This window comes from Rhinoderma darwinii, chromosome 5, assembly GCF_050947455.1.
Source record: "Rhinoderma darwinii isolate aRhiDar2 chromosome 5, aRhiDar2.hap1, whole genome shotgun sequence".
Taxonomy (NCBI): Eukaryota; Metazoa; Chordata; class Amphibia; order Anura; family Rhinodermatidae; genus Rhinoderma; species Rhinoderma darwinii.
Window position 1 is genome coordinate 180,063,232 of NC_134691.1, and position 24,517 is coordinate 180,087,748.

The window sequence follows — 24,517 nt, forward strand, 5'->3', positions numbered from 1 at the left end:
GATTTGAGGATTTTAATATCTGACTGGAATTGCCGTTTAGTTTTTGTGAGATTCTTGCCCCTGGCCATGACAGTGTTGGGTTAACATACAAACATAATGCTACAATCTATTCGTGAAAAATGATGAAGCATATCTTATAAAATTAGAAATCTATCAATTATTCAAACTAAAAAAAAAAAATACTTAGGTAATTCTAGCTGCTATATTTGCCATCTGAGCATTTATAGGACATGATACATCAGTTTACTTCACCACTTGATTGAAAACCACTTTTATGAAAAGAATGTAATCAAAATAAATGTTTAAGTTTTCTTTGAAAATGATATTTGTGGGATTGAGCAGGGAGTCTGCAAGGGAGAATTCATGTCATAGAAGTGTTTGCTTCTTTCTTGGGCTTGGAGGAAACACCTGCTATACACAGTACTATCATATAGAGAGCAGGAGATAGAGGATGTTACATATTTCCACATTTCCAAAATAGTTTGTATTTTATATTAAATCTTATTTTGGCAAATAGGTAACATAGGGCTTGGGCTTAGTATTTAACAGCAAAAAGTAAGACTGCCTCAAATGAAAATAGAAATCCTAGGAATGTATCTGTTAAAAAAAATGTCTACAAAACCCTTGCTGTTTTATTTGCTAGAGTACCTTCAAAACTAAGAAACATCAATCAATCAATCAAACATGCCTTATATATGCAGTTAGGTCCAGAATTATTTGGACAGTGACAAAATTTTTGTCATTTTAGCTGTTTACCAAAATATATTGAATATACAGTTATATAATCAATATGGGCTTAAAGTGCAGACTCTCAGCTTTAATTTGAGGGGATTCACATCCTAATTTGAGGAAGGGTTTAGGAATTACAGCTCTTTAATATGTAGCTGTCTCTTTTTTAAGGGACCAAAGGTAATTGGACAATTATCTCAAAAACTATTTAATGTTCCCTCATTAATCCATCATCAATTAAGCAGGTAAAAGGTCTGGAGTTGATTCCAGGTGTGGCATTTGCATTTGGAAGCTGTTGCTGTGAACCCACAACATAAGGTCAAAGGAGCTTTCAATGCAAGTGAAACAGACCATCGTTAGACAAAAAAAAAATGAAGAAATCCATCAGAGAGATAGCACAAATGTTAGGAGTGGCCAAATCAACAGTTTGGTACATTCTTGAAGAAAAAGAGCGCACTGGTGATCTCGTGAACTCCAAAAGTCCTGGACGTCAGAGGAAGACACCAGTGGTGGATGATCGCAGAATCCATTCCATAGTGAAGAAAAACTTTATGCTTGGTGAATAAATCAAATAAACTTCATTGGATTATCTTGAGTTCTGCAATTCCTTTCTTCGATTGCCAAAGGCACTGGGTCACTAGTGTTTATTGATGATGTGACTGAAGAAAGAAGCAGCTGAATAAATTCTGGAGTGGTCAGGGATCTACTTTCTGCCAAGATTCAACCAAATGCAGCAAGGTGGATTGGACGTCGCTTCACAGTACAGATGGACAATGACCCAAAATATACTGCGAAAGCAACCCAGGAGTTTTTTAAGGCAAAGAAGTGGAATAATCTGCAATGGCCAAGTCAATCACCAAGTCAATCACCAGATCTCAACCCGATCGGGCTGCATTTCACTTGCTTAAGAGAAAACTTAAGGCAGAAAGACCCACAAACAAGCAACAACTGAAGACAGCTGCAGTAAAGGCCTGGCAAAGCATCACAAAGGAGGAAACCCAGCGTTTGGTGATGTCCATGGGTTCCCAACTTCAGGCAGTCATTGCCTGCAAAGGATTAAAAAATACATTTTATTTATGGTAATGTTAATTTGTCCTATTACTTTTGAGCCCCTGAAATGAGGAGGCTGTGTAGAAAAATGGTTGCAATTCCTAAACGTTTCACAGGATATTTTTGTTCAACCCCTTGAATTAAACCTGAAAGTCTACACTTCAATTGCATCTCCGTTGTTTCATTTCAAATCCAATGTGGTGGCATGCAGAGCCCAAATCATGAAGATTGTGTCACTGTCCATATAATTCTGGACCTAACTGTAGATATAAAGATCAGGGACTCTACCAGAAAACCTCCTAACTTTCCCTCCTCCTCTTCCACACTACAAATTGAAAAATGCAGGGGCCAAAAGTATCTTTGGTGCAACGAGCAATACTTATAGCTCAAGAATATCGAAATGCACTCTCTTTAAAGAGGCTCTTTCACCAGATTCTCAAATCCCTATCTCCTATTGCATGTGATCGGCGCTGCAATGTAGATAACAGTAACGTTTTTTGTTTTTTTTAAAAACGTTAATTTTTTGCCAAGTTATGAGCTATTTTATATATATATGCAAATGAGCTTTGAAATGGACAACTGGGCGTTTTTTTTTCGTTATGTCCAACTGGGCGTGTATTGTGTTTTTAACTGGGCGTGTTTACGTGTATGACGCTGACCAATCAGTGACCAGTCAGCGTCATACACTCCTCTCCATTCATTTACACAGCAGCGATGTGCAGCCACATACACAGAGATTAACGTTAAGCAAGTGTCCTGATAATGAATACACATGAAATCCAGCCTGGACGTCATGTGTATTCAGAATCCTGACACTTCTGACACTTCTGAATCTTTTCTGTGAGATTGCAGCAAGCCACTCGTAATCTCGCGATATTACGGAGGTAAACGAGATTTCGTTTCCCTTGCTGGAAATCTCAAAGAAAAGAATCAGAAGTGTCAGGATTCTGAATACACATGACGTCCAGGCTGGATGGTCATGTGTATTCATTATCAGGACACTTGATTAACGTTAATCTCTGTGTTATATTTCTTCCAAACTCCTAGATGAATGGTTTTGGATTGATGCTTTGCTCTTTTTTAGATTTATGCTAGAGAAATACACCATTCAGACATCTAGGAAAAATAGGTGACAATCTCTATAGGTGCTATAATGGCTGTCATTTTACTATTGTCATGTTTAGGCCTCATGCACACGACCGTAGCCAAGTGCACGGCCGTGATTTCCGGGTCGGCTGGCCACGGAGTGACAGCTGCGAGCCGCCCGCAAATCGCGAGCTGTGCACATGGCCGCGGCCATTATTTTCAATGAGCCTGGACCGCAAAACACGTTCGTAATAAGGCTTGCCCGTTTTTTCTGCGGTCCGGGCTCCGGGGCTATGCACGGACCGTGAAAACCACTGTAGGATAAAATCTGAGGGTAGAGAACTACTAAACTAACAAATTATGTATTTTTACTGGTGTCTCTTGCGATTCCATCCCATTCTAGTGTTTCATTCCCATTTCTACTTTTGTCTTTCATATATAGTGACCCATAATACATTAAGTGAAGTGGAGTCACGACTCATGCTAGCAGAAAGCTTCTCATATGCATGGCATGCATGTTTTTACTTATCCTGTGAATTATAGTTCATGGTCTGAATGGCATGCAGTGCAATACGATCATCCACTGTGAATATCCACACATATGCTTGTCATTTGGAGTGAACCGTGGGCCAGATCTGATCTGCATACTGGAATAAATTATTTTGGGACCTAAATCCTTGTTAGTATTTCCTTGCAGGAGAGGAAAAATGCTAGATGTTCTTGGCTTTATTTCCTAATATTTCTGCAACTTTTGTTAAAAATTGATTTTTATAACGTGTTGACAAAAAGATTTCTATACCAGTGCTGTATAAGGCACTACGATTTAGTTGGTAGCGACAGGATTATTAATTGGGAATTCCCAACATTTAACACCTAAGTATGCTAGAATAGGATACAGTATTTAAAAAGGGCTTTTATATACAACTGTCCAACCCCTCATAGAACAAATCTAATTTTTGTTTCCACCTTTATTGTGTCTTTTGCTCACTTAATTTTCCTCTATTTACTGAATTGTTTGTATACAACTGGTATACAGCGGCAGTGGCTAGAAGAGGGATGTAGTCTATAGCATATGTTAGTATGTAATGGGACATCTGTTCCCTCCCTATTTTAAAACTGGATTGGTTAACTTTTATGGCACTACCTTTCTTCTACTGCTGGTATTGTGATATTATACCATCTACTGATCTCAGCAGTCTTCTACAGATGACTATATAGCCGTGGGACTGGGACTGCTTTGCATGTAAAGTGTAAAAATTAATCAGCATATATTATTATATTATAATAAATACCCAAACAAGTGGGTTTATACTATGGCTGGGCAATTATGACCTAAATCAAAATCACGATTAATTGAACATGTAACCTCGGTTACGATTATTCAGACCACACCCCTTTTTGCAGGTCATGCCCCGTATTTGCATGCTACTCCATGAAATTAATTTTTATCCCCTGAGCCTGCTATATACTAGCATATATAATATACCCCCTGACACTGCTGCCACACCAGTATATTGCCCCAATAGTGCTCCCCACACAGTATAATTCCCCATAGCTACCACAAACCATTATAATGCCCCTATAACTGCCTCCACACAGTATAATGCCCCTTTATCTGCCCTCCACAGTGTATAAAGACCCCATAGCTGCCCCTACACATTATAATGTCTCCCATAACTGCCTTCCACACAGTATAATGCCCCCATAGCTGCCTCTACATAGTATAATGCCCCTATAATTGACTTCCACACAGTATGATGCCCCTATAGCTGCCCTCACACAGCATAATGCCCGCATATATTTCCCCCATAGCTGCCCCCATGCTGTATAATGCCCACACAGCTGCCCCCAATAGTGCCTGATAAAAATAATAATATACATACCTAATCCTGTTTCAATGACGGGTAGATGAGATCCCTCTGCTACTCTGGTCTGTGCGGCACGGCGCAGACAGCCGCGATGATGTCACTGCCTCACGTCCAGAAATACATAGTGAATGGTAAAGCAGGGACATTACAGTCCCCTGCTCTACCATTCGGTTTAACTGTATCTGATAAAACCAAAATTCACAAGATGATGTCGATTAATTGCACTGAATTTTGATTTAGATTATTTTTTGATTAATGCCCAGCCCTAGTTTATACCCAGTACACCGAGTAACATTAAACATGATGGAAGTCTTATTGTAAATAAGGTATGTACAGTGAAGGAAATAAGTATTTGATCCCTTGCTGATTTTGTAAGTTTGCCCACTGTCAAAGACATGAAGAGTCTAGAATTTTTAGGCTAGGTTATTTTACCAGTGAGAGATAGATTATATAAAAAAAACAACAGAAAATCACATAGTCAAAATTATATATATTTATTTGCATTGTGCACAGAGAAATAAGTATTTGATCCCCTACCAACCATTAAGAGTTCAGCCTCCTCCAGACCAGTTACACACTCCAAATCAACTTGGTGCCTGCATTAAAGACAGCTGTCTTACATGGTCACCTGTATAAAAGACTCCTGTCCACAGACTCAATTAATCAGTCTGACTCTAACCTCTACAACATGGGCAAAACCAAAGAGCTTTCTAAGGATGTCAGGGACAAGATCATAGACCTGCACAAGGCTGGAATGGGCTACAAAACCATAAGTAAGACGCTGGGTGATAAGGAGACAACTGTTGGTGCAATAGTAAGAAAATGGAAGACATACAAAATGACTGTCAATCGACATCGATCTGGGGCTCCATGCAAAATCTCACCTCGTGGGGTATCCTTGATCCTGAGGAAGGTGAGAGCTCAGCCGAAAACTACACGGGGGGAACTTGTTAATGATCTCAAGGCAGCTGGGACCACAGTCACCAAGAAAATCATTGGTAACACATTACGCCGTAATGGATTAAAATCCTGCAGTGCCCGCAAGGTCCCCCTGCTCAAGAAGGCACATGTACAGGCCCGTCTGAAGTTTGCAAATGAACATCTGGATGATTCTGAGAGTGATTGGGAGAAGGTGCTGTGGTCAGATGAGACTAAAATTGAGCTCTTTGGCATTAACTCAACTCGCCGTGTTTGGAGGAAGAGAAATGCTGCCTATGACCCAAAGAACACCGTCCCCACTGTCAAGCATGGAGGTGGAAACATTATGTTTTGGGGGTGTTTCTCTGCTAAGGGCACAGGACTACTTCACCGCATCAATGGGAGAATGGATGGAGCCATGTACCGTCAAATCCTGAGTGACAACCTCCTTCCCTCCACCAGGACATTAAAAATGGCTCGTGGCTGGGTCTTCCAGCACGACAATGACCCGAAACATGCAGCCAAGGCAACAAAGGAGTGGCCCAAAAAGAAGCACCTTAAGGTCATGGAGTGGCCTAGCCAGTCTCCAGACCTTAATCCCATCGAAAACTTATGGAGGGAGCTGAAGATCCGAGTTGCCAAGCGACAGCCTCGAAATCTTAATGATTTACAGATGATCTGCAAAGAAGAGTGGGCCAAAATTCCATCTAACATGTGTGCAAACCTCATCATCAACTACAAAAAACGTCTGACTGCTGAGCTTGCCAACAAGGGTTTTGCCACCAAGTATTAAGTCTTGTTTGCCAAAGGGATCAAATACTTATTTCTCTGTGCACAATGCAAATAAATATATATTTTTTTGACTATGTGATTTTCATTTTTATTTTTTTATATAATCTATCTCTCACTGGTAAAATTAACCTAGCCTAAAAATTCTAGACTGTTCATGTCTTTGACAGTGGGCAAACTTACAAAATCAGCAAGGGATCAAATACTTATTTCCTTCACTGTATATGATTCAAAAATGGGGTGACCAATAAATAAAATGCTAGATTACTAAATAAAAACCTTCAGTGAAATTCAGTATTGTATTCAAATATTTCAAAACCTAAACAAGAGTGGTTGCATGCCAGTCTTCTGTAAATTACAGTAAGTTTTCTGGTAACCTACTGTATTAAAGCATGGTTAGAACTACAGAATGTATTTGGGCAAGATCAGAATAAGACATCGCAGATAAAACACAAAGAATGCGTGATGGGAATAGCAGGCCAGGGAGTCTCCGCTGAGCATTCCTCTGGCTACATACTTATTTAAGTCACCAAAAATGTTACCATTTTATTATGAATATTATATAACAAGAAAAAATAATTACACATTTTTATCCTTTTAAGATTGTATGGGACTTCCTTACTCGGCCTTCATGGAAAAAACACATGCTCTGCTATATATTTTACAATCTGATGACTACACAGTCAAACATATCTTTATTACCTGTTTTGCGCATTCTTTAGTCTATTTTTACCCTGTCCGCATTAAAAAATATCTCCCGTTTCACTCTTTCATTTATTTGATTTATAAGAACATAATATTATAAGAACAAGCACATTCTGCAACACTTTAGCTCTTCATTATACTTTTTCGCTTCAATAAAATGTGGACATATAAATTGGACAGGCTTTGCTCCTTATAAACATTTTCTAACTGATGCTTAGTACTTGGTTAATTCTAAGTCTTATGACTATGAGTGTATATGTTTGTATGACAGTGACCCAATCTTCATGATTTGGGCTCTGCGTGCCACCACATTGGATTTGAAATGAAACAACTGAGATGCAATTAAAGTGTAGAATTTCAGGTTTAATTCAAGGGGTTGAACAAAAATATCCTGTGAAACGTTTAGGAATTGCAACCATTTTTCTACACAGCCTCCTCATTTCAGGGGCTCAAAAGTAATTGGCCAAATTAACATTACCACAAATAAAATTTCTTTTTTATTACTTTGTAGAGAATCCTTTGCAGGCAATGACTGGCTGAAGTCTGGAACCCATGGACATCACCAAACGCTGGGTTTCCTCCTTCGTGATGATTTGCCAGGCCTTTACTGCAGCTGTCTCCAGTTGTTGCTTGTTTATCGGTCTTTCTGCCTTAAGTTTTGTCTTAAGCAAGTGAAATGCATGTTCGATCGGGTTGAGATCTGGTCATAGACTTGGCCATTGCAGAATATTCCACTTCTTTGCCTTAAAAAACTCCTGGGTTGTTTTCACAGTATGTTTTGGGTCATTGTCCATCTGTACTGTGAAGCGACGTCCAATCAGCCTTGCTGCATTTGGTTGAATCTGAGCAGAAAGTATATCCCTGAACACTTCAGAATTCATCCGGCTGCTTCTGTCTTCAGTCACATCACCAATAAACACTAGTGACCCAGTGCCTTTGACAGCCATGCATGCCCATGCCATCACACTGCCTCCACCATGTTTTACAGAGAATGTGGTGTGCTTTGGATCATGAGCCGTTCCAAGCCTTCTCCATACTTTCTTTGTCCCATCATTCTGGTACAGGTTGATCTTAGTTTCATCTGTCCAAAGAATACTGTTCCATAACTGGGCTGGCTTCTTTAGATGTTGTTTGGCAAAGTCTAATCTGGCCTTTCTATTTTTGAGGTGGATTAGTGGTTTGCACCTTGTGGTGAACCCTCTGTATTTGCACTCATGAAGTCTTCTCTTTATGTTAGACTTAGATACTGATACACCTACTTCCAGGAGAGTGTTCTTCACTTGGGTAGATGTAGAGAAGGGTTTTTTCTTCACCATGGAAAGGATTCTCCGATCATCCACCACTGTTGTCTTCCGTGGACGTCCAGGCCTTTTGGAGTTCACGAGATCACCAGTGCGCTCTTTTTTTTTCAAGAATGTACCAAACTGTTGATTTGGCCACTCCTAACATTTGTGCTATCTCTCTGATGGATTTCTTTATTATTTTCAGCCTAACGATGTTCTGTTTCACTTGCATTGATAGCTCCATTGACCTCATGTTGTGGGTTCGCAGCAACAGCTTTAAAATGCAAATGCCACACCTGGAATCAACTCCAGACCTTTTACCTGCTTAATTGATGATGGAATAACGAGGGAACAGCCCTCGTAGCCCATTACATAGTTTTTGAGATAATTGTCCAATTACCTTTGATCCCTTGAAAATGAGGCAGCTACATATTAAAGAGCTGTAACTCCTAAACCCTTCCTCAAATTAGGATGTGAATACCCTCAAATTAAAGCTGAGAGTCTGCACTTTAAACCCATATTTATTATATAACTGTATATTTTATATGTTTTGGTAAACATCTACAATTTGTCACTGTCCAAATAATTCTGGACCTAACTGTATATATACAATCCTCAACATTGATATTGCAACACCAATAAGGAACATTTTTGGAATTGCGGAACTTACATGATTGATAGACATGTTAAATGATATGCAAATGATAAAAAAATGAAACAAACTATTCCAATCATCTTGATTTATTCAGTATCGAGTATGAGCGCCACGTGCAAAAATACACACACTTACACGCCTTGACATGCTCTCAATGAGGTCCATTTGCAATTGCCGACCAATATTGTCCCAGATGTGCTAGATGGGAGTTACGTTTGGAGACGCTGCAGGCCATGTTAGCCCGTTTAGGCCATGCAGGCCACTCACAGTAGCACGAGCAACATGCGGCCTGGCATTGTCCTGTAGAAAAATGGCTTCTGGGACACTTTGGATAAATGGCCGTACCACTGGTTTCAAATTAATGTAATGCTGAGCTGTTAGTGTACCTGAAATGAAGACTAGAGGGGTCGGCTACCCTACATCATGTCACACTTTTCCATAATCCCAGGAGTAGGACCATTGTGACATACCTTTGTGAAGGCCTCTTCATGCATTGCCCATTTCGTCCAGACCAATCTCCGGCTGTCATTGCGTCCAAGACAAAAGCGTGACTTATCGCTGAAGAAAATAGACCTCAATTCCAGCCTCCATTTCCGTCTTGCTGTGCACCATGATAGCCTGTGGTCAAGGGAAGCATGTGGTCCGTGTTGCTGGACGTCTGGCTCGCAGTCCAATGTCGTGCAAACCCCTTCAGATGGTTTTTGTCAACACTGGTTGCTGCCCTAGGCTTGGGATGTCACTTCCAATTTCACTTGCAGTACAGAATGGATTACTACGCGCCATTCTTCCAATCAGATGATCCGTCCGTCCAGAGGTTCGCCTCTGCGCACCTCTTGCTGACATTTACGTTCGTTGTTGCTCTCCCAACCTCCAGAACATGCAAAGTTGAACAGTGCTGACACCTCGGCATAGGCGCGTAGCGATCTGCCGGAGTGATCAACCTAGGTTTCTCAGTTCAAGGATTCTGTCCCTCTCAGTTTGCGACAAGTGGCAATAACAGGCAGATCGACCAACAGGAGGCACAGCACAATCATCCCACACCACTTGTTCCGAGTTTTTAGCTTTTATGTAGCTAAATAACTTTGCTTTGTATCTGGCATATAATGCTCCTCCCAAATGCCACAGATTTGAGCTCGGTGCTTGAAAATGTGACCCTTTGCAGATCTTAGCGATACCTGCTACCTCCTCGATTTTCATAACTTTACAGCTTACCCTTCATGGCGTTGCAATTTCAATGTTGAGGAGTGTGTGTGTGTGTGTGTGTGTGTGTGTGTATATACATACATTATATCTATATATCTATATATGTATATAGATATATAGATATATGTGTGTTTGTGTGCATATAATACTCCCGTTGAAGTGTAAATGTAACTTTCAACAACATTGTAAAGTTAAAGTCTATATATAAAACACATAAAAAGCTGTTTAGCTTTGAAAATACATTGCTTTACTCACTTGTTTTCCCTGATTCTAACAGTATTATATGCTCAGGGATATAACTAGAATTCATAGGGCACCATAGCAAAATGAGGTGGGACCCCACATCCTAGTCACAGGAAAATGAAACAGCAACATAAATAGCAACAATTAAAGGTATGGATAATAGCACTCTATATCAGAGATCTCAATGGTGACGGAAACGTTACTAATAGGTCGACTGCGCTATTGATTCCATCAAAACAACGCAAAACTTACAGAACGGTGACAGTTTGTTTCTGTTTTGTTCCTGCTCATGGGTTCCCCTGACGGAAAGGTCCGATGGAACCCATGAACGGAACCCAGACGCAGATGTGAAAGAAGCCTAAGCTATAAGGGATGTGGTTGTTGACAAACTATTGACTCATTCTTATCACAACCATCAGAAATCTGAATGCAGCTCCAAATCCAATTAAGATATAACACATGCTATAACAAGTTTATCAACATTCTATATTAACTATTATAAAGATGTAAATTAAAATGATGTTAAAAGTAGGTCCACACTGTAAAGGAAATTAAAAATTACATTTTCATCAGAAGTAAACACAGTATACAGCATTGTGGTTAGGATTAACTCTATAATACTTAATAGTAAACCAATTATTCTGGTAACACATGAACATTCACATTATGGAAATATTAATGCTCGACTGATTTATATAGTTATGCATTAAAATATAGTTGAATTTATTGGTAAGAGCTATTCAAAGTTGAATTACAGGTTATCAGGTTAAAGAAATTATTTGGAACATTGTTAACAACAATGACAACTTTTTCATGCTAAGGGTGCTGTGAAATTCTTAAATAAAATCTCAATCTTCCAGAGGTACATAAATATTCATGGTGTGATGCCTGTGCGGTCTATTCACAAAGGAATTTAAGCTATTTTTACTCAACACATCGGTGTTCTCCTAGATTTATGTTCCACACATGACTATTTTGTTGCATCATTAACTGACTAAATGGTCCATTGAACCTGGGAATATATGACTCCTTAATAAACAGACTCTCTGACCGTACGCTCACCAGGAGATAAGCGTTTAGAATGTGTCAGTTTGCTTAAGTGGACACCTCTGCTTAGTCTGTATTTTATCTTCTATTTGTAAAGTCTTCCAGAGGCCATACGTGTTATACAGCCCAGCAAAAACGACATGGTTGGGATGCCTTTGTACGCTCATTGTTAAACACTACTCTATTAGATCTTTATAGATATTGGTATATAAGGCTATGGATGTGTAATATCTTTACAACATCTTCTATGAAGTCAAGGAAAACATAAAAATTACTAGAATTTATAGTTGTTTTTTATGTTGCTCTCGCTGTTACAAATGCTCACAATCCACCACGAAAGCTTTTGGGTATTGTGTTGGTAACATATAAACAGTTTGCTTTTTTATAAGCTTTTTTATAATCCTTTAGTTGGCTATTGATTTAAGTTATAACTTAGGCTGTTCCATACCTAATCTTATAGCATATGTATTTTATTACATGGCTGAAATTTACATTTACACTGCTTTTGCATTACATGGCTTGCATGGTTGTTTCCGTAACTCCTATAGAAATAAAGAAAGCCGCGCACAGACGGAACCGGGGTCGGCGAATCCTGTTTTGAAGATAGGTGCAGGTCCCAGAAGTAAGTGACAGCACGACATGATCCCACAAGATCACATTGTGGTGTCACACCCACAGTAACTTTACTGGAGTGTCGGGAGAATGAAAAGACATCGCCTCCAGCCAGGAGGCGATGTCTTTTCATTCTCCTGACACTCCGGTAAAGTTAATGTGGGAGTAAGTGACAGCACTGCGTGATCTCGCAAGATCACGCTGTGCTGTGTGTACAGCTGAACATAAATGAAGAGAAGTGTATGACGCTGATTGGTCAACGTCATACACTTCTCTTTGCAATGCCCACTTGGTGAAAAGTAAAAAAATGCCAACTTGGGCATTAAGAACAAATTTGCATAACACTTAAAATGCTCATAACTTTGTCAAAAATAACGTTTTAAAAAAACAAACAAATCACATTACTCATCTACATTAAAGCGCCTATTAGATTAGGTAGAAGATAAGGCAGTTATAAACTGGTGACAGAGCCTCTTTAACATACTGTAAGATGACTTGGACATGAACACGTACAGATGTCTATTGGATTTCATGGCATCTGCCTCTTTTCTCATCTGATTTATCCAAGGCTAGGGTGCTCAATGACCTTTGCTTTAGATGCACTTACTTGGTCAAACTAAACATACATTAAAATTCATTTTAGTAAAGCACCAAGTAGTCAGGAAATCCATCCATAAAAAGTAGTCCGAACTTTGAGGTGTAGATGAAGAAATCTATATAATGGAGGCATCGGATCTCTGAGTAGTGGGGAACATGTTAAATGAGATTGCGTAGCCGTAATTTTACCTCCACCTGAACTATTTGCTTAACAGTTTGAGCCCTTATTAAAGCATGTATGACTGTACAGTTGAACTTTATGCATTCCAGCAGAAACCATGTCTGACAGTAGTTGGACTCTTCTGTTTTTATAATTTACAGCGCTTATAAGGTTCAAAGTACTCAGGAGGCAGTTATGTCATATTGGTCAGAAGGGGTCTTAACATGACCACCCAGTGTTCTGAATTCAGTAATTATATGGTTCATGGTGGACTAACCGTCTGATATTTGTATATATTTTTTTTAATATATTCTCAGCTTTTATATATATTTTACTTTAGTCACAAATGCTTTATATTAGGTCAATCAATTTTAGATAAAACCACGAGTATATATAGTGCACATGTCTATGTAACACTGATGATTGCCGCAGGTCCGTCTTCTGAAACCCTTATGATTAGCTGTTATCATCGGGAGAAGTTCCTTCAAGCCATACAGCTTCTTCACAGCAGCCGCAATGCAATATTACATGCAGGGCCGGCCTTAGGATATATAGCGCCCGTGCAAAATTATCTTTCAGCGCCCCACCCCATCATAAAAAAATGGCTCTGCAAAAAAGTATAATGCCCCCACAGTATAATGCCCTATATAGTGCCCCCCACAGTATAATGCCCCTTTAGTGCCCCCCATACAGTATAATATTAATATTTAATAATATATTATAACCCCTTCAAGGACACAGTATTTTGTCCTCTAATTGTGCCCACACAGGTTATGCCTCCTAAGTGACACACACAGTATATTGCCCTCTGTAGTACCCCTACACAGTATAATGTCTGCTTAGTGGCCCCCACATAATATAATGCCCCCCTCCCCTGGCTGCCACACACAGAACCCCTTTGTAGATAGTGCCTCCCTGTAGATTGTGCCATACAGCCTTCCTGTAGACGGTGCCATATACCCCCACCTCCATCTTGTACATCTTGCCATCAGACCCCCAGCTCACCCTTGTAGACAGTGCCATACATCCCCCACCTCCCCCTTGTAGATCATGCCATACAGCCCCCCGCCTCCCTCATGTAGACAGTGCCATACAGCCCGATACCACCTCCTTGTAGACAGTGCCATACAGCCCCCCACCTCCCCCTTGTAGACAGTGCAATACAGCCCCCCACCTCCCTCATGTAGACAGTGCTATACAGCCCTCCACCTCCCCCTTGTAGATCGTCTCATACAGCCCCCCACCTTCCTCATGTAGACCATGCCATACAGACCCCCCACCTCCCCTTGTAGGCAGTGCCCCCCCAAAAATGTTTTGACTCACCTAGGCCCCGTTCACACGACGCACTGAGCTGCTCCATGACGAGATCCTTGCGTAGGCCGGCGCGATCCTGTATCCTAGTACAGAGTTTCCCAACCTTTTCAGACTCGATGCACCACTTGAAAAATAAAGTTTCCTCAGGGCACCCCTATCAAAAATTGTTTAGAGGAAGTCAGAAAACTGCTAAAAACAAGCACTACACTCGTAGCACTGAAGCAGATTTTGAATTGACAGCGTTGTTTGACCTTTTCTATTTGTTTTTTTTTTAAGCCGTAGGGGAAAAAGCACCAAACCAGCGCCGCAGGTATTTTCTGCCTCCTATTAATTTCAATTGGAGGTCAGAGGTGGAAACCACTTGAAGACCATCATCCCTCTACTCACAGTAAAATTACCATCAGCCTCTCCACTCAAAGTAGAATAACCATCAGCCCCCACTCAAAGTAAAATGACCATCAGCCCCCCACTCACAGTAAAATGACCATCAGCCCCCACTCACAGTAAAATGACCATCAGCCCCCACTCACAGTAAAATGACCATCAGCCCCCACTCACAGTAAAATGACCATCAGCCCCCCACACAGTAAAATGACCATCAGCCCGCCACTCACAGTAAAATGACCATCAGCCCCCACTCACAGTAAAATGACCATCAGCCCCCACTCACAGTAAAATGACCATCAGCCCACCACTCACAAATTCCTCCTGTAGATAGTGCCACACAGCCCCTTGTAGGTAGTGCCACACAGCCCCCTTGTAGGTAGTGCCACTCAGCCACCTTGTAGGTAGTGCCACACAGCCCCCTTGTAGGTAGTGCCACACAGCCCCATGTAGGCAGTGCCACACAGCCCCGTGTAGGTAGTGCCACACAGCCCTCTGTAGGTAGTGCCACATAGCCCCCTTGTAGGTAGTGCCACACAGCCCCCTTGTAGATAGCACCGCCCCCTTCCTGTAGATAGCGCCACTGTAGCTCCCTGAAGGAGCGGAATCCCCCTCTGGCCGGAGATTCCGCTCCTGGAGTGCTCCGCTTTATGTCTCTGTCCATATATGGACAGAGACAACAAGTACTCCGTCCAGGAGTGGAATCCCCGGCCATAGGGGGATTCCGCTCCTTCAGGGAGCGACAATGTCGCTAGTAGATAGCAGAGCAAGGAGAGCAGTGGCACCACCGGCCATGGGGGGGCCCATTCCGACTGGCATCACTGGCGCCCTCATGCCCGGTGTCGCCACTAGCAGCTGCTATAGCGGTAGCAACGCCAGTGAGTAAAGAAGCGCCCGGGCGGAAAGGTGGTTGCTGAGTCGCTGGGCCCGGGCACTTCTGAAACAAGCAGGGGAAGGGAGCCAGCACAGCGCCCCCTTCCACCTGCTGGAATGATGCACCCTGTGCAACGGCACAGGTCGCACACCCCTAAGGGCGGCCCTGATTACATGGTTCCTATTTAAATTAATTACATGGACGGGTTGGGTCTGTCAGACTCAGGGTTGCAAACCATCCGTAAATTCATGGACAGTCCATAAAAATAGGAGATATTTTCCATTGTCTGTAAAAAGAAATTGATTATTTTGAAACTGGAGGAGCCGATGTGGGTTATTGTGATTGTAGTTATCATCATTTTACAGTCCACGGTGAATGCTGATAATGTATTCATATTTGTATTAATGCTATAGACATTTATCACTTATCTTTATTAATCAGTTCGGTCTACCAATTTATCCGTAATTTTTTTTTTACTATTTGTGATTTCTGGAGAGGTTGTCCAGAAAAAATAAAAACGTAGCCAGAGCGGACTATATACATTGCATAACCTGATCAAAAAAAAATGCTAATGATGCAAAAAGCTTACTGGGTAGTGAAGCACTCGGGGGCCTTTAGAGACAGATGAAAAGATAAAATGGAATAAAACGAAAAGGTTTAAAACATAATTTGGACACACTGTTTGTTATTAACTGCAATAATATTACTAATTTTAAAGCTAAAAATGCAGCACATACACCTAATACATTATGCTTGTGCAGTATGTCCTGTGGCTCTTATTTTATTATCGCTTTTTTTATTTTTTATTTCAGGCAAAGGCAGCTCAAGCATCTCATCCGACGTGAGTTCAAGTACAGATCACACGCCGACTAAAGCCCTCAAGAATGTGGCTACTAGTGAAGGTACACATCTGGTCCTCATAATTATCTGCTATAGCCAGCCCTGGGAGTCAAGCCTCGCCGTCTATATTGGCAGTGTGTCACTGTTGTATTCATGAAGAAGTCTAAAGAATTGATCAAAATATTTTATTGGTTTATGAAAGTTTATTAATATATTTTGCTGTAATATTTTAAGAAGCATCTAGAATAGTTATATTTGTGTGGCTGCGGCAGCTCAACGTAAGTTCCTGTTGTGGAGTAGACATTAGTGCATGACCATGAAAGAGACAATACAGTAGTGTTTTATTATAGGGGTAATGTGTCTGGTGTAGGGGCACTGATAAAGTGGTAACTACTAGGTGGGCTCTGCTATGTTGCTGGCAAAATTATTTTGTATAGTTGGCACAAAAGTATGGGCAATTCTGTGTGGATGTTGTTTCTTTTCTGTCGCTATTATTTTACTTACACTACATTCATCATTGGTATCGCTAAGTTTTACTAATACCAGCGTACCGTGTGTAGTTACAGTGAAGTTTGTGCTATATTCTTCAATACGGCACATGTCTCTTTGGGGGATATGTGCGCATTGCTGAATTCTGCCAGGTTGTACAGAATGTAGTAGTTCCCCTCCACTTTTCTAAATACCGTACATACAAAAATGGGTAACAATATTATGTTATAACCAATTTTATTACATTTTATTATTATTTATATAGGGCCATTATTTTTCCCAGTAAAACATTTAGGTCCATTAAGACAATGACGCATACAACACAAATCACAACACAGTGTAGGCCAGATACATTAGCTAAGAGCAGTGTCCACATGAACAATTATTTTTGCTCTTCTGTTTCCACATTTCCCATAGAGTTTTATGGAGCGCTAACCCACCCAATTCCTCCTCACCGCAGATGTACGGGTGAGGAGGAATGTTGGATTTGGGTCCCCCGCTCTAGATTAAGGTGGTGGTCACTATGGTGGGGCCTACAGCAATCTAACATTTATTTATTTGTGTTATGGATAGGTGATAGATGTTGTTAGTGTGAAAATCCCTTTAATGCTGTAAACAACTGGAGAAAGTTTTTTCAATACATATATAAATATAAGTAATAGATTCCAAACTTAAGAAAGAGCTCTAGGTTTACAACCACTGTTCAATGTACAGTAGACGCACTTGAAAAGGTTAAGTGTGTAAGACAAGACTCTGCCATACTCCTGACCCTGCTTCCCTATGTAAATTCCAGCCACGGTAAGAATGAACTTTTTTTCCTGGTAACAAAAGAACCAGCTCAACTCTTCCCATTCTTGAATTTGCAACCCTGGGCTGCTGCACTGGACTGACGTTGTAGTTATAAACTACATTTCTTAAGTTTGATCCTTTTCTTTTTCCTTCTATCTTTTCGGAGGAACAAAGTGCATTGTAAGACACTATGTCCCATCCTAATACTTTAGGAATTTGGGAAAATAGCAGTGTGGAATGGGTCCATATGTATGCTCATTGGCTGAATCATAGTGGCGTCCAGCCAGATTCGCTCTCAAACAATTCAAGAATGTTATTTATTTAATTTTTTTCCCCTCTACTATCCCCTCCTCCCTTCTCTGTTAGTGCTGAGCTGGCATAGAAAGGGATGAAATCATTTTATAGTGACCTTCTAAATACCTCTACTAACAATCCAAAAAACCCACATAATGAATTGCTTGGCTACATTGTTGTTGTCACCATTGGATGTATTTACAATCTGGTTAATTGCGGCTAACGTTGGTGTAACTTGAGACCTTAAACACTACATTGATGCAGCTGCCATAGAAAAAAAGACTTCATTATCATATATTATAAAGATAAACAACATAATACACTCTGATTTAAGACAGGGTTTATGATCCATTCTTAAGACTGACATTTACTGCACTAAATGTCTATATATCACAGCACAAAGGCTTTTTATATATATATATATATATATATATATATATATATATATATATATTAAGAACATTCATATTTATTAAACCTACTTAAAAAGATATATTTGAGACCTAATAACCAAAAGGACACATGAAGCTTAGCATCGGGCCCTCAACACTACGTATGCTCAGGAACTATTCCTGGCATGCTCAGTGCCCTTACTGAGGCGAAATCAGAGACAACCACATGCCACCCGTGTTTGGTTATCGAATGCATGCACTAACTCCATCATGTCAACAGTTCGATTGTACATGTGACTATTTTCCCCTTTAGGATGCAGCCTGTTTTGGCCTTGTGGACACAGATGATTTTTTCAAATCTGACATGTGTCGCTTTATGTGGTAATAACTTTGGAATGCTTTTACCTATCCAAACGATTCTGAGATTGTTTTCTCGTGACATATTGTACTTTATGTTAGTGAAAAAATTTGGTTGATAAATTCAATATTTATTTGTGGAAAAACGTCACATTTTTAAAGCAAATAGTAATACCACACAAAATAGTTACTAGTTAACATCCCGCATATGTCTACTTTATGTTTGCATCGTTTTTTTCACGTCCTTTTATTTTTCTAGGATGTTACAAGGCTTAGAACTTTAGCAGCAATTTCTCATATTTTCAAGAAAATTTCAATAGGCCATTTTTTCAGGGACCAGTTCAGTTCTGAAGTGGCTTTGATTGCCTTCTATATTAGAAAGTCCCCATAAATCACCCCATTTTGAAAACTGCACCCCTCAAGGTATTCAAAACCCCATTCAGAAAGTATTTTAACCCTTTAGGTGTTTCACAGGAAGTAAGGCAAAGTAGAGGTGAAATTTACAAATTTAATTTTTTTTTACGAAATTCATTTGTAATAAAAAAAAAAAATCTGTAACACAGAAGGTTTTACCAGAGAAATGCACTCAACATTTATTGCCCAGATTCTGCAGTTTTTAGAAATATCCAACATGTGGCCCTAGTGTCCTAATGGACTGAAGCACCGACCTCAGAAGCAAAGGAGCACCTAGTGGATTTTGGGGCCTCCTTTTTTAGGAATATATTTTAGGCACCATGTCAGGTTTGAAGAGGTCTTGTGGTACCTAAACAGTCGAAACCCCCCAAAAAGTGACCCCATTTTGGAAATTACACCCCTCAAGGCATTTTTCTACGGGTATAGTTAGCATTTTGACCCCACAGTTTTTTTTGCAGAATTTAGTGGCATAAGTCTGTGAAGATGAAAATCACCTTTTTTTCTGTGGAAACATAGAATTGTTTCATTTTTACAAGGAACGAAGGAGAAAAAGCACCCCAACATTTGTAAAGCAATTTTTCCCGATTATGGCAATATCCCATATGTGGTAATAAACTGCTGTTTGGACCCACAGCAGGGCTCAGAGTGGAAGGAGCGCCTTTTGGATTTTGGATGCAGATTTTTCTGGATTGGTTTTCAGTGCCATGTCGGGTTTGCAACGCCCTGGAAGGACCAAAACAGTGGAAACCCCCCAAAAGTGACCCTATTTTGGAAACAACACCCCTCAAGGGATTTTTGTAGGGGTATAGTGAGCATTTTGACCCCACAGGGTCTTTTTTAGAGCTAAGGTGACCAAAAAACAGCGATTATGGCGCTTTAAATTCTTTATTTCTTACAGCGTTCACCGTGCGCAATAAATTACGTTTTACTTTATTCTGCGGGTCTGTACGATTACAGTGATACCATATGTCTATAGTTTTTTTAAAGTTTTGCAGCGTTTGAACAATAAAATTAAGTTTCTATAAAATTATTTATTTTCTGAGACACCCTATTCTGAGCCGTAACTTTTTTATTTTTTTGTCAAAAAAGCTGTTGGAGGTCTTGTTTTTTGCGGGACGGGTTGTAGTTTTTATTGGTACTATTTTGGGGTAAATGCGACTTTTTGATAATTTTTTATTCTATTACTTGGGAGGGGTGGTGACCAAAAAATAGCGATGCTGACATAGTTTTCCGTTTATTTTGTTTGCGGCGTTCACCGTGCGGAAAAAATAACATAATAGTTTCATAGTTTGGGTCGTTACGAACACGGTGATACTAAATATATGTACTTTTTTTTAACGTTTTCATTCTTTTCCTATAATAAATGACTTATTATAGGAAAACAAAAATTTTTATTTTTACACTTTTAGAAAACATTTTTATTAACTTTTTTTTACTTTTTACACTTTATTTTTACCTGCAGCTCTGATCGCTGCTAGAATACATTACACTACCTAGGTAGTGTAACATATTCCAACTGTCAGTGTGACATCACAGTCACTCTGACAGTAAGTCTTCGAGGACCAGGCAGAGGCTGGTCCTCATAGGCTTCCATACATGGCAGACCCGGAGGCCGTTGCCTGGCCTCCGGATGCCATCACAAGCATCAGTAACCCCCAGAATTGCATAGGGGCTGCTGATGTGCTACAAACCCCCTAAATGTGGCGATCGCAATCGAGCACCACATTTAACGGGTTAACTGCCGAAATCAGCGGCGATGAGTCGCTGATCGGCAACACTGGCGTGTCAGCTGTCGGGGACAGCTGATCTCCCAGTTCCCGATGCACACCTTGTCGCCGACAGTGTGCATCGGGAACGACACAGTGACTTCCTGTCACTCTGACAGGAAGCCTATCGGGACCAGCCGAAGGTTGACACGAAAGCCATTGTTTGGCTTCTGTTTGCCATGCTAACTATCGGCAAACTTCGCGATTTCGGACCGGGGTCTGCCGATATGCTAGAAACCCCTAAAATTCGGCAATTGCAACTGATCGCCGAATTTAAGGGGTTAATTAGACTAAATCAGCTCCAAAGGACCGCTGGCCGGCAAGAGTGGAGTGTCAGCTGTCAGCGACAGCTGACCTCCCAGTTCCCGGTGCACACTGTTGCCGACAGTGTGCACCGGAAACAACTCAGTAACTATACGTCCTCGTGCGGGAAGTAACCTCCCGCAACGACGTACAGTTACTTACTCATGCGGGTAGGGGTTAAAAAGAGAGTTTACTTATGTTTTGTATCCCACTGAGGAGGTGATCTATGGGAAACGATTACTTGGTTGTATTTTGGTATCCTTTGTTTTTTGGGGACACCTGTTCCCTCTGTTATCACTGATATTCCTGGTGACTAGAAATGGATGAGTAGGTGTTACTTCTCTGTATGTCACAATGTGTACTGTTGATACTTGCCACCTATATTATGAGCAGCAACTGTGGCATATAATTCTCTCACATTGTGGCTTTTGATTTTTGGACAAGTTTTTTGATACTTGGAATTGGAAAGGATTATGATGAGAAATTGTAGATTATACATCTCAAGATCATTTTCAGAGCTGCTGAGAGGGAACCTGTGATACACCATGTGACTCCACAGAAGTAGGAGGTACTTTCTTTCAGCCCACTTGTTTGGGGCTATTTAGTGGATGTAATTGTACTCACTACTAGTATACCTCTATGGCGGCATCACACTGATGATCTCATCTAAAGAGTTCTGTCACAGAGCCAGGTTTTTTTTTAAAGGATATTCCAGCCATTAACTTTTTTCACCTATCCAATCACTGGGACTTCCAATGTTCACTAGAACAGGTCTGCGCCATATAGCTCTATGAGGGGTATGGAAACTGCTGTATCGCCTGGTTCCCCACTAATCTAACATCTATCACCTGATAGAGGATAAATATTTTTGGCTGAAATACCCCTATCAAACAGTGCTGGCCCGTCCGTGGGCTTTTGGCCACAGTTAGTCTATCTCTGTTAAATGTTGATGTTTGATCATTAAATGCAGTTTGGGTAAAACAAGAAAACTGTTATAGGCATACGGTGGGATACTTTGCCCGAAATCCCCAGGCACAGTGCTACTCAAGCACTGAGCCCAGGGAAGCCCCTGACGTCACTGCATATATGGACAGTGATGTCAGGGGCTTTTAACTATAGGGTTCTCAGCCAGAGCATCGCAAGCGCTCTGGCCGGGGACTCCTGTCTTGGGAAAGCCCTTGACGTGAGTGTCCAAGTATGGACAGTGATGTCAGGGGCTTTGAGATGCCGGAGCCAGATTCTGCTGCTTGAGCAGCCCCTGACGACACTGTCCATATATGGACAGTGACGTTAGCAACTTCTCTAGTCCCGGAGTGCTTGGCCAGAGCGCTACCGGTGCTTTGTCTGGAAACTCCATCATTGAAAGACCTTGACATCACTGTCCATACATACATGGACAGTGATATCAGGGTCTCCCCTGGAGCCGGAATCCCCGGACCAAGTGCTACCTGACGCTCTCCCAGGGATTCCGGCCCTGGGAAAGCTCCCCAACGTGTATGTTTAATGTATACCTGTGACCAATGCCATACATAGGCTCCCATGTAAAAAAAAACGTATACCAGACTTTTTTTTTTTTTGCGGGATCCCTCAGGATGGAATAGCGTAGTATACTACGTTATTCCATCCTCAAAAAAAAATGGTATACCGACGTATACCAGCCCATCGAAGGCCAAAAGGACACAGGCTAATGGAGCCAAATGGACACATTTAGCGTGATGTGAACAGGGCCTAAGCAGACAAATTTATATTTCTTTAAACATATTTCATTCCTATGTGCCAGAAGAGAAAAAAAACTTTAGATCTTTCATGGTGATTTTATTTGAAGTTGTGGCCTGTTTAACCAATTGTAACTGAGTTGACAGACATCATGTTACATTCTGCACACCGTCCAGCTTTAACAACAGACCAAAAGCTTTAAAGAAAACACCAGGGAAGGAAATCAAAATCTAATTAATCCTCTCCCAAGACACATATATTAATGCAGCAGTGCTATTATTTTTCTTGTCTAGAGTAGAGGATATATTTTCAGTACACATACGCCATACAGATTATCTAAATCAGTACCAGCAGATGATAGCAGGACAAAATTTGACATTACGTATGCAGTACCAGATAAAGGATGTTTATTCTGGGTCTAGTATAGCTGAAATTGAATTGCAAGGACTGGGGTGGATTTATTGGTGCTTGTTTAACTTTTGCATGAGTGTGCACACATATTGTAGCACAAGTGGCATTGCAAATAGATCAGAATTATAAGAAAGTATGTGCACCCAGAGAATTTTTCTTCTCTATATACATATTTCAGTTTGTTATATTAAAAGTCGAATGCAGGTCATACACATACGATAACTCTTTCCTTCATAACATATGCATGCTCGGATCAACTAAACATGGATGTTTATGTCAATGAAGAGAAGAGGGATGTAATTGCCAGTCAGTGTCGGCAGCTGATTATCACCCAGGGAAACAAAGGATCGGGCATGTTGAAATCATCAACCCTCATCCATTGTCAGACATCAGGGACTGTCAGGCTTCCCCCCATTGTTGGCCAATCCCAATCAGGGTTGCCAACCTGATTTTTTTTCACGGACAGCCAACAATTTTTTACGGACAAATTGGAAAACCATAATAATTTATGATGATTATAAGTAAGAGAAGTCTATACCTTAGAATACTGATATGAACACATTAGGAGCATGTAATGTGACCTCTAAAATTATGGTAATTATAATCCCAATGATCTGTACAAACTCCTTCTATATAAAAAAAAAATCTATGGAAAAAAGTCTCCTATTTTTACAAACTGTCCAGGAATTTACATACGGATGGGAACCCTGATTTCAACAGTGTATGGCCAACTTTACTCAGTGGTCTAGTAAACTCATATGTATGGGGACATTTTTTGTGGGTCTACAGACTGGAGTGCTAGTGGTGGTAACAGAATAGTGAGTCAGCAGAATTGACATATAAATATGTTGTCACCACTGGTAATATTTACCATTTCCGTGCAGAAGAAAACCTGCAACACAAATCCATGTATTGGGTTTGCTTGAAGTCATACCTGAATTTTAAGTTGGAGTAGAGTGAAGTTAGGTGTTTAAAGATTGTCCACGTTTGTGGCTCTGACTCTACTGGCAATAGTTTCTATAAGCACAGGCCAGGCAAAAACATTTTCCGAACAGATATTATTGTAAATTGCAACTTTGTAATAAAAAATTTCACTCAAGCATTTGTTTTTCACTCAACTCTGACATATAATACATCCTGCTAATAATGGTTTACCCCAGTCATGACCAGGGCTAATTAACTAAACTTTCTAAAAACTTTTGATATGTCATAGTGACATTTTAGAAGTT

General features: G+C 40.5%; 1 protein-coding gene across 1 annotated transcript in view; it reads left to right on the plus strand.

Annotated features, from left to right (window-relative positions):
• FBXL7 (F-box and leucine rich repeat protein 7) overlaps window positions 1–24,517 on the plus strand; it is a 227,271-nt gene that overhangs the window by 73,308 nt on the left and 129,446 nt on the right. The window contains exon 2 of the mRNA XM_075826761.1: window positions 16,330–16,419. Within this exon, the coding sequence (XP_075682876.1) occupies window positions 16,330–16,419 (90 nt within the window). The remainder of the gene's footprint in view (window positions 1–16,329; window positions 16,420–24,517) is intronic.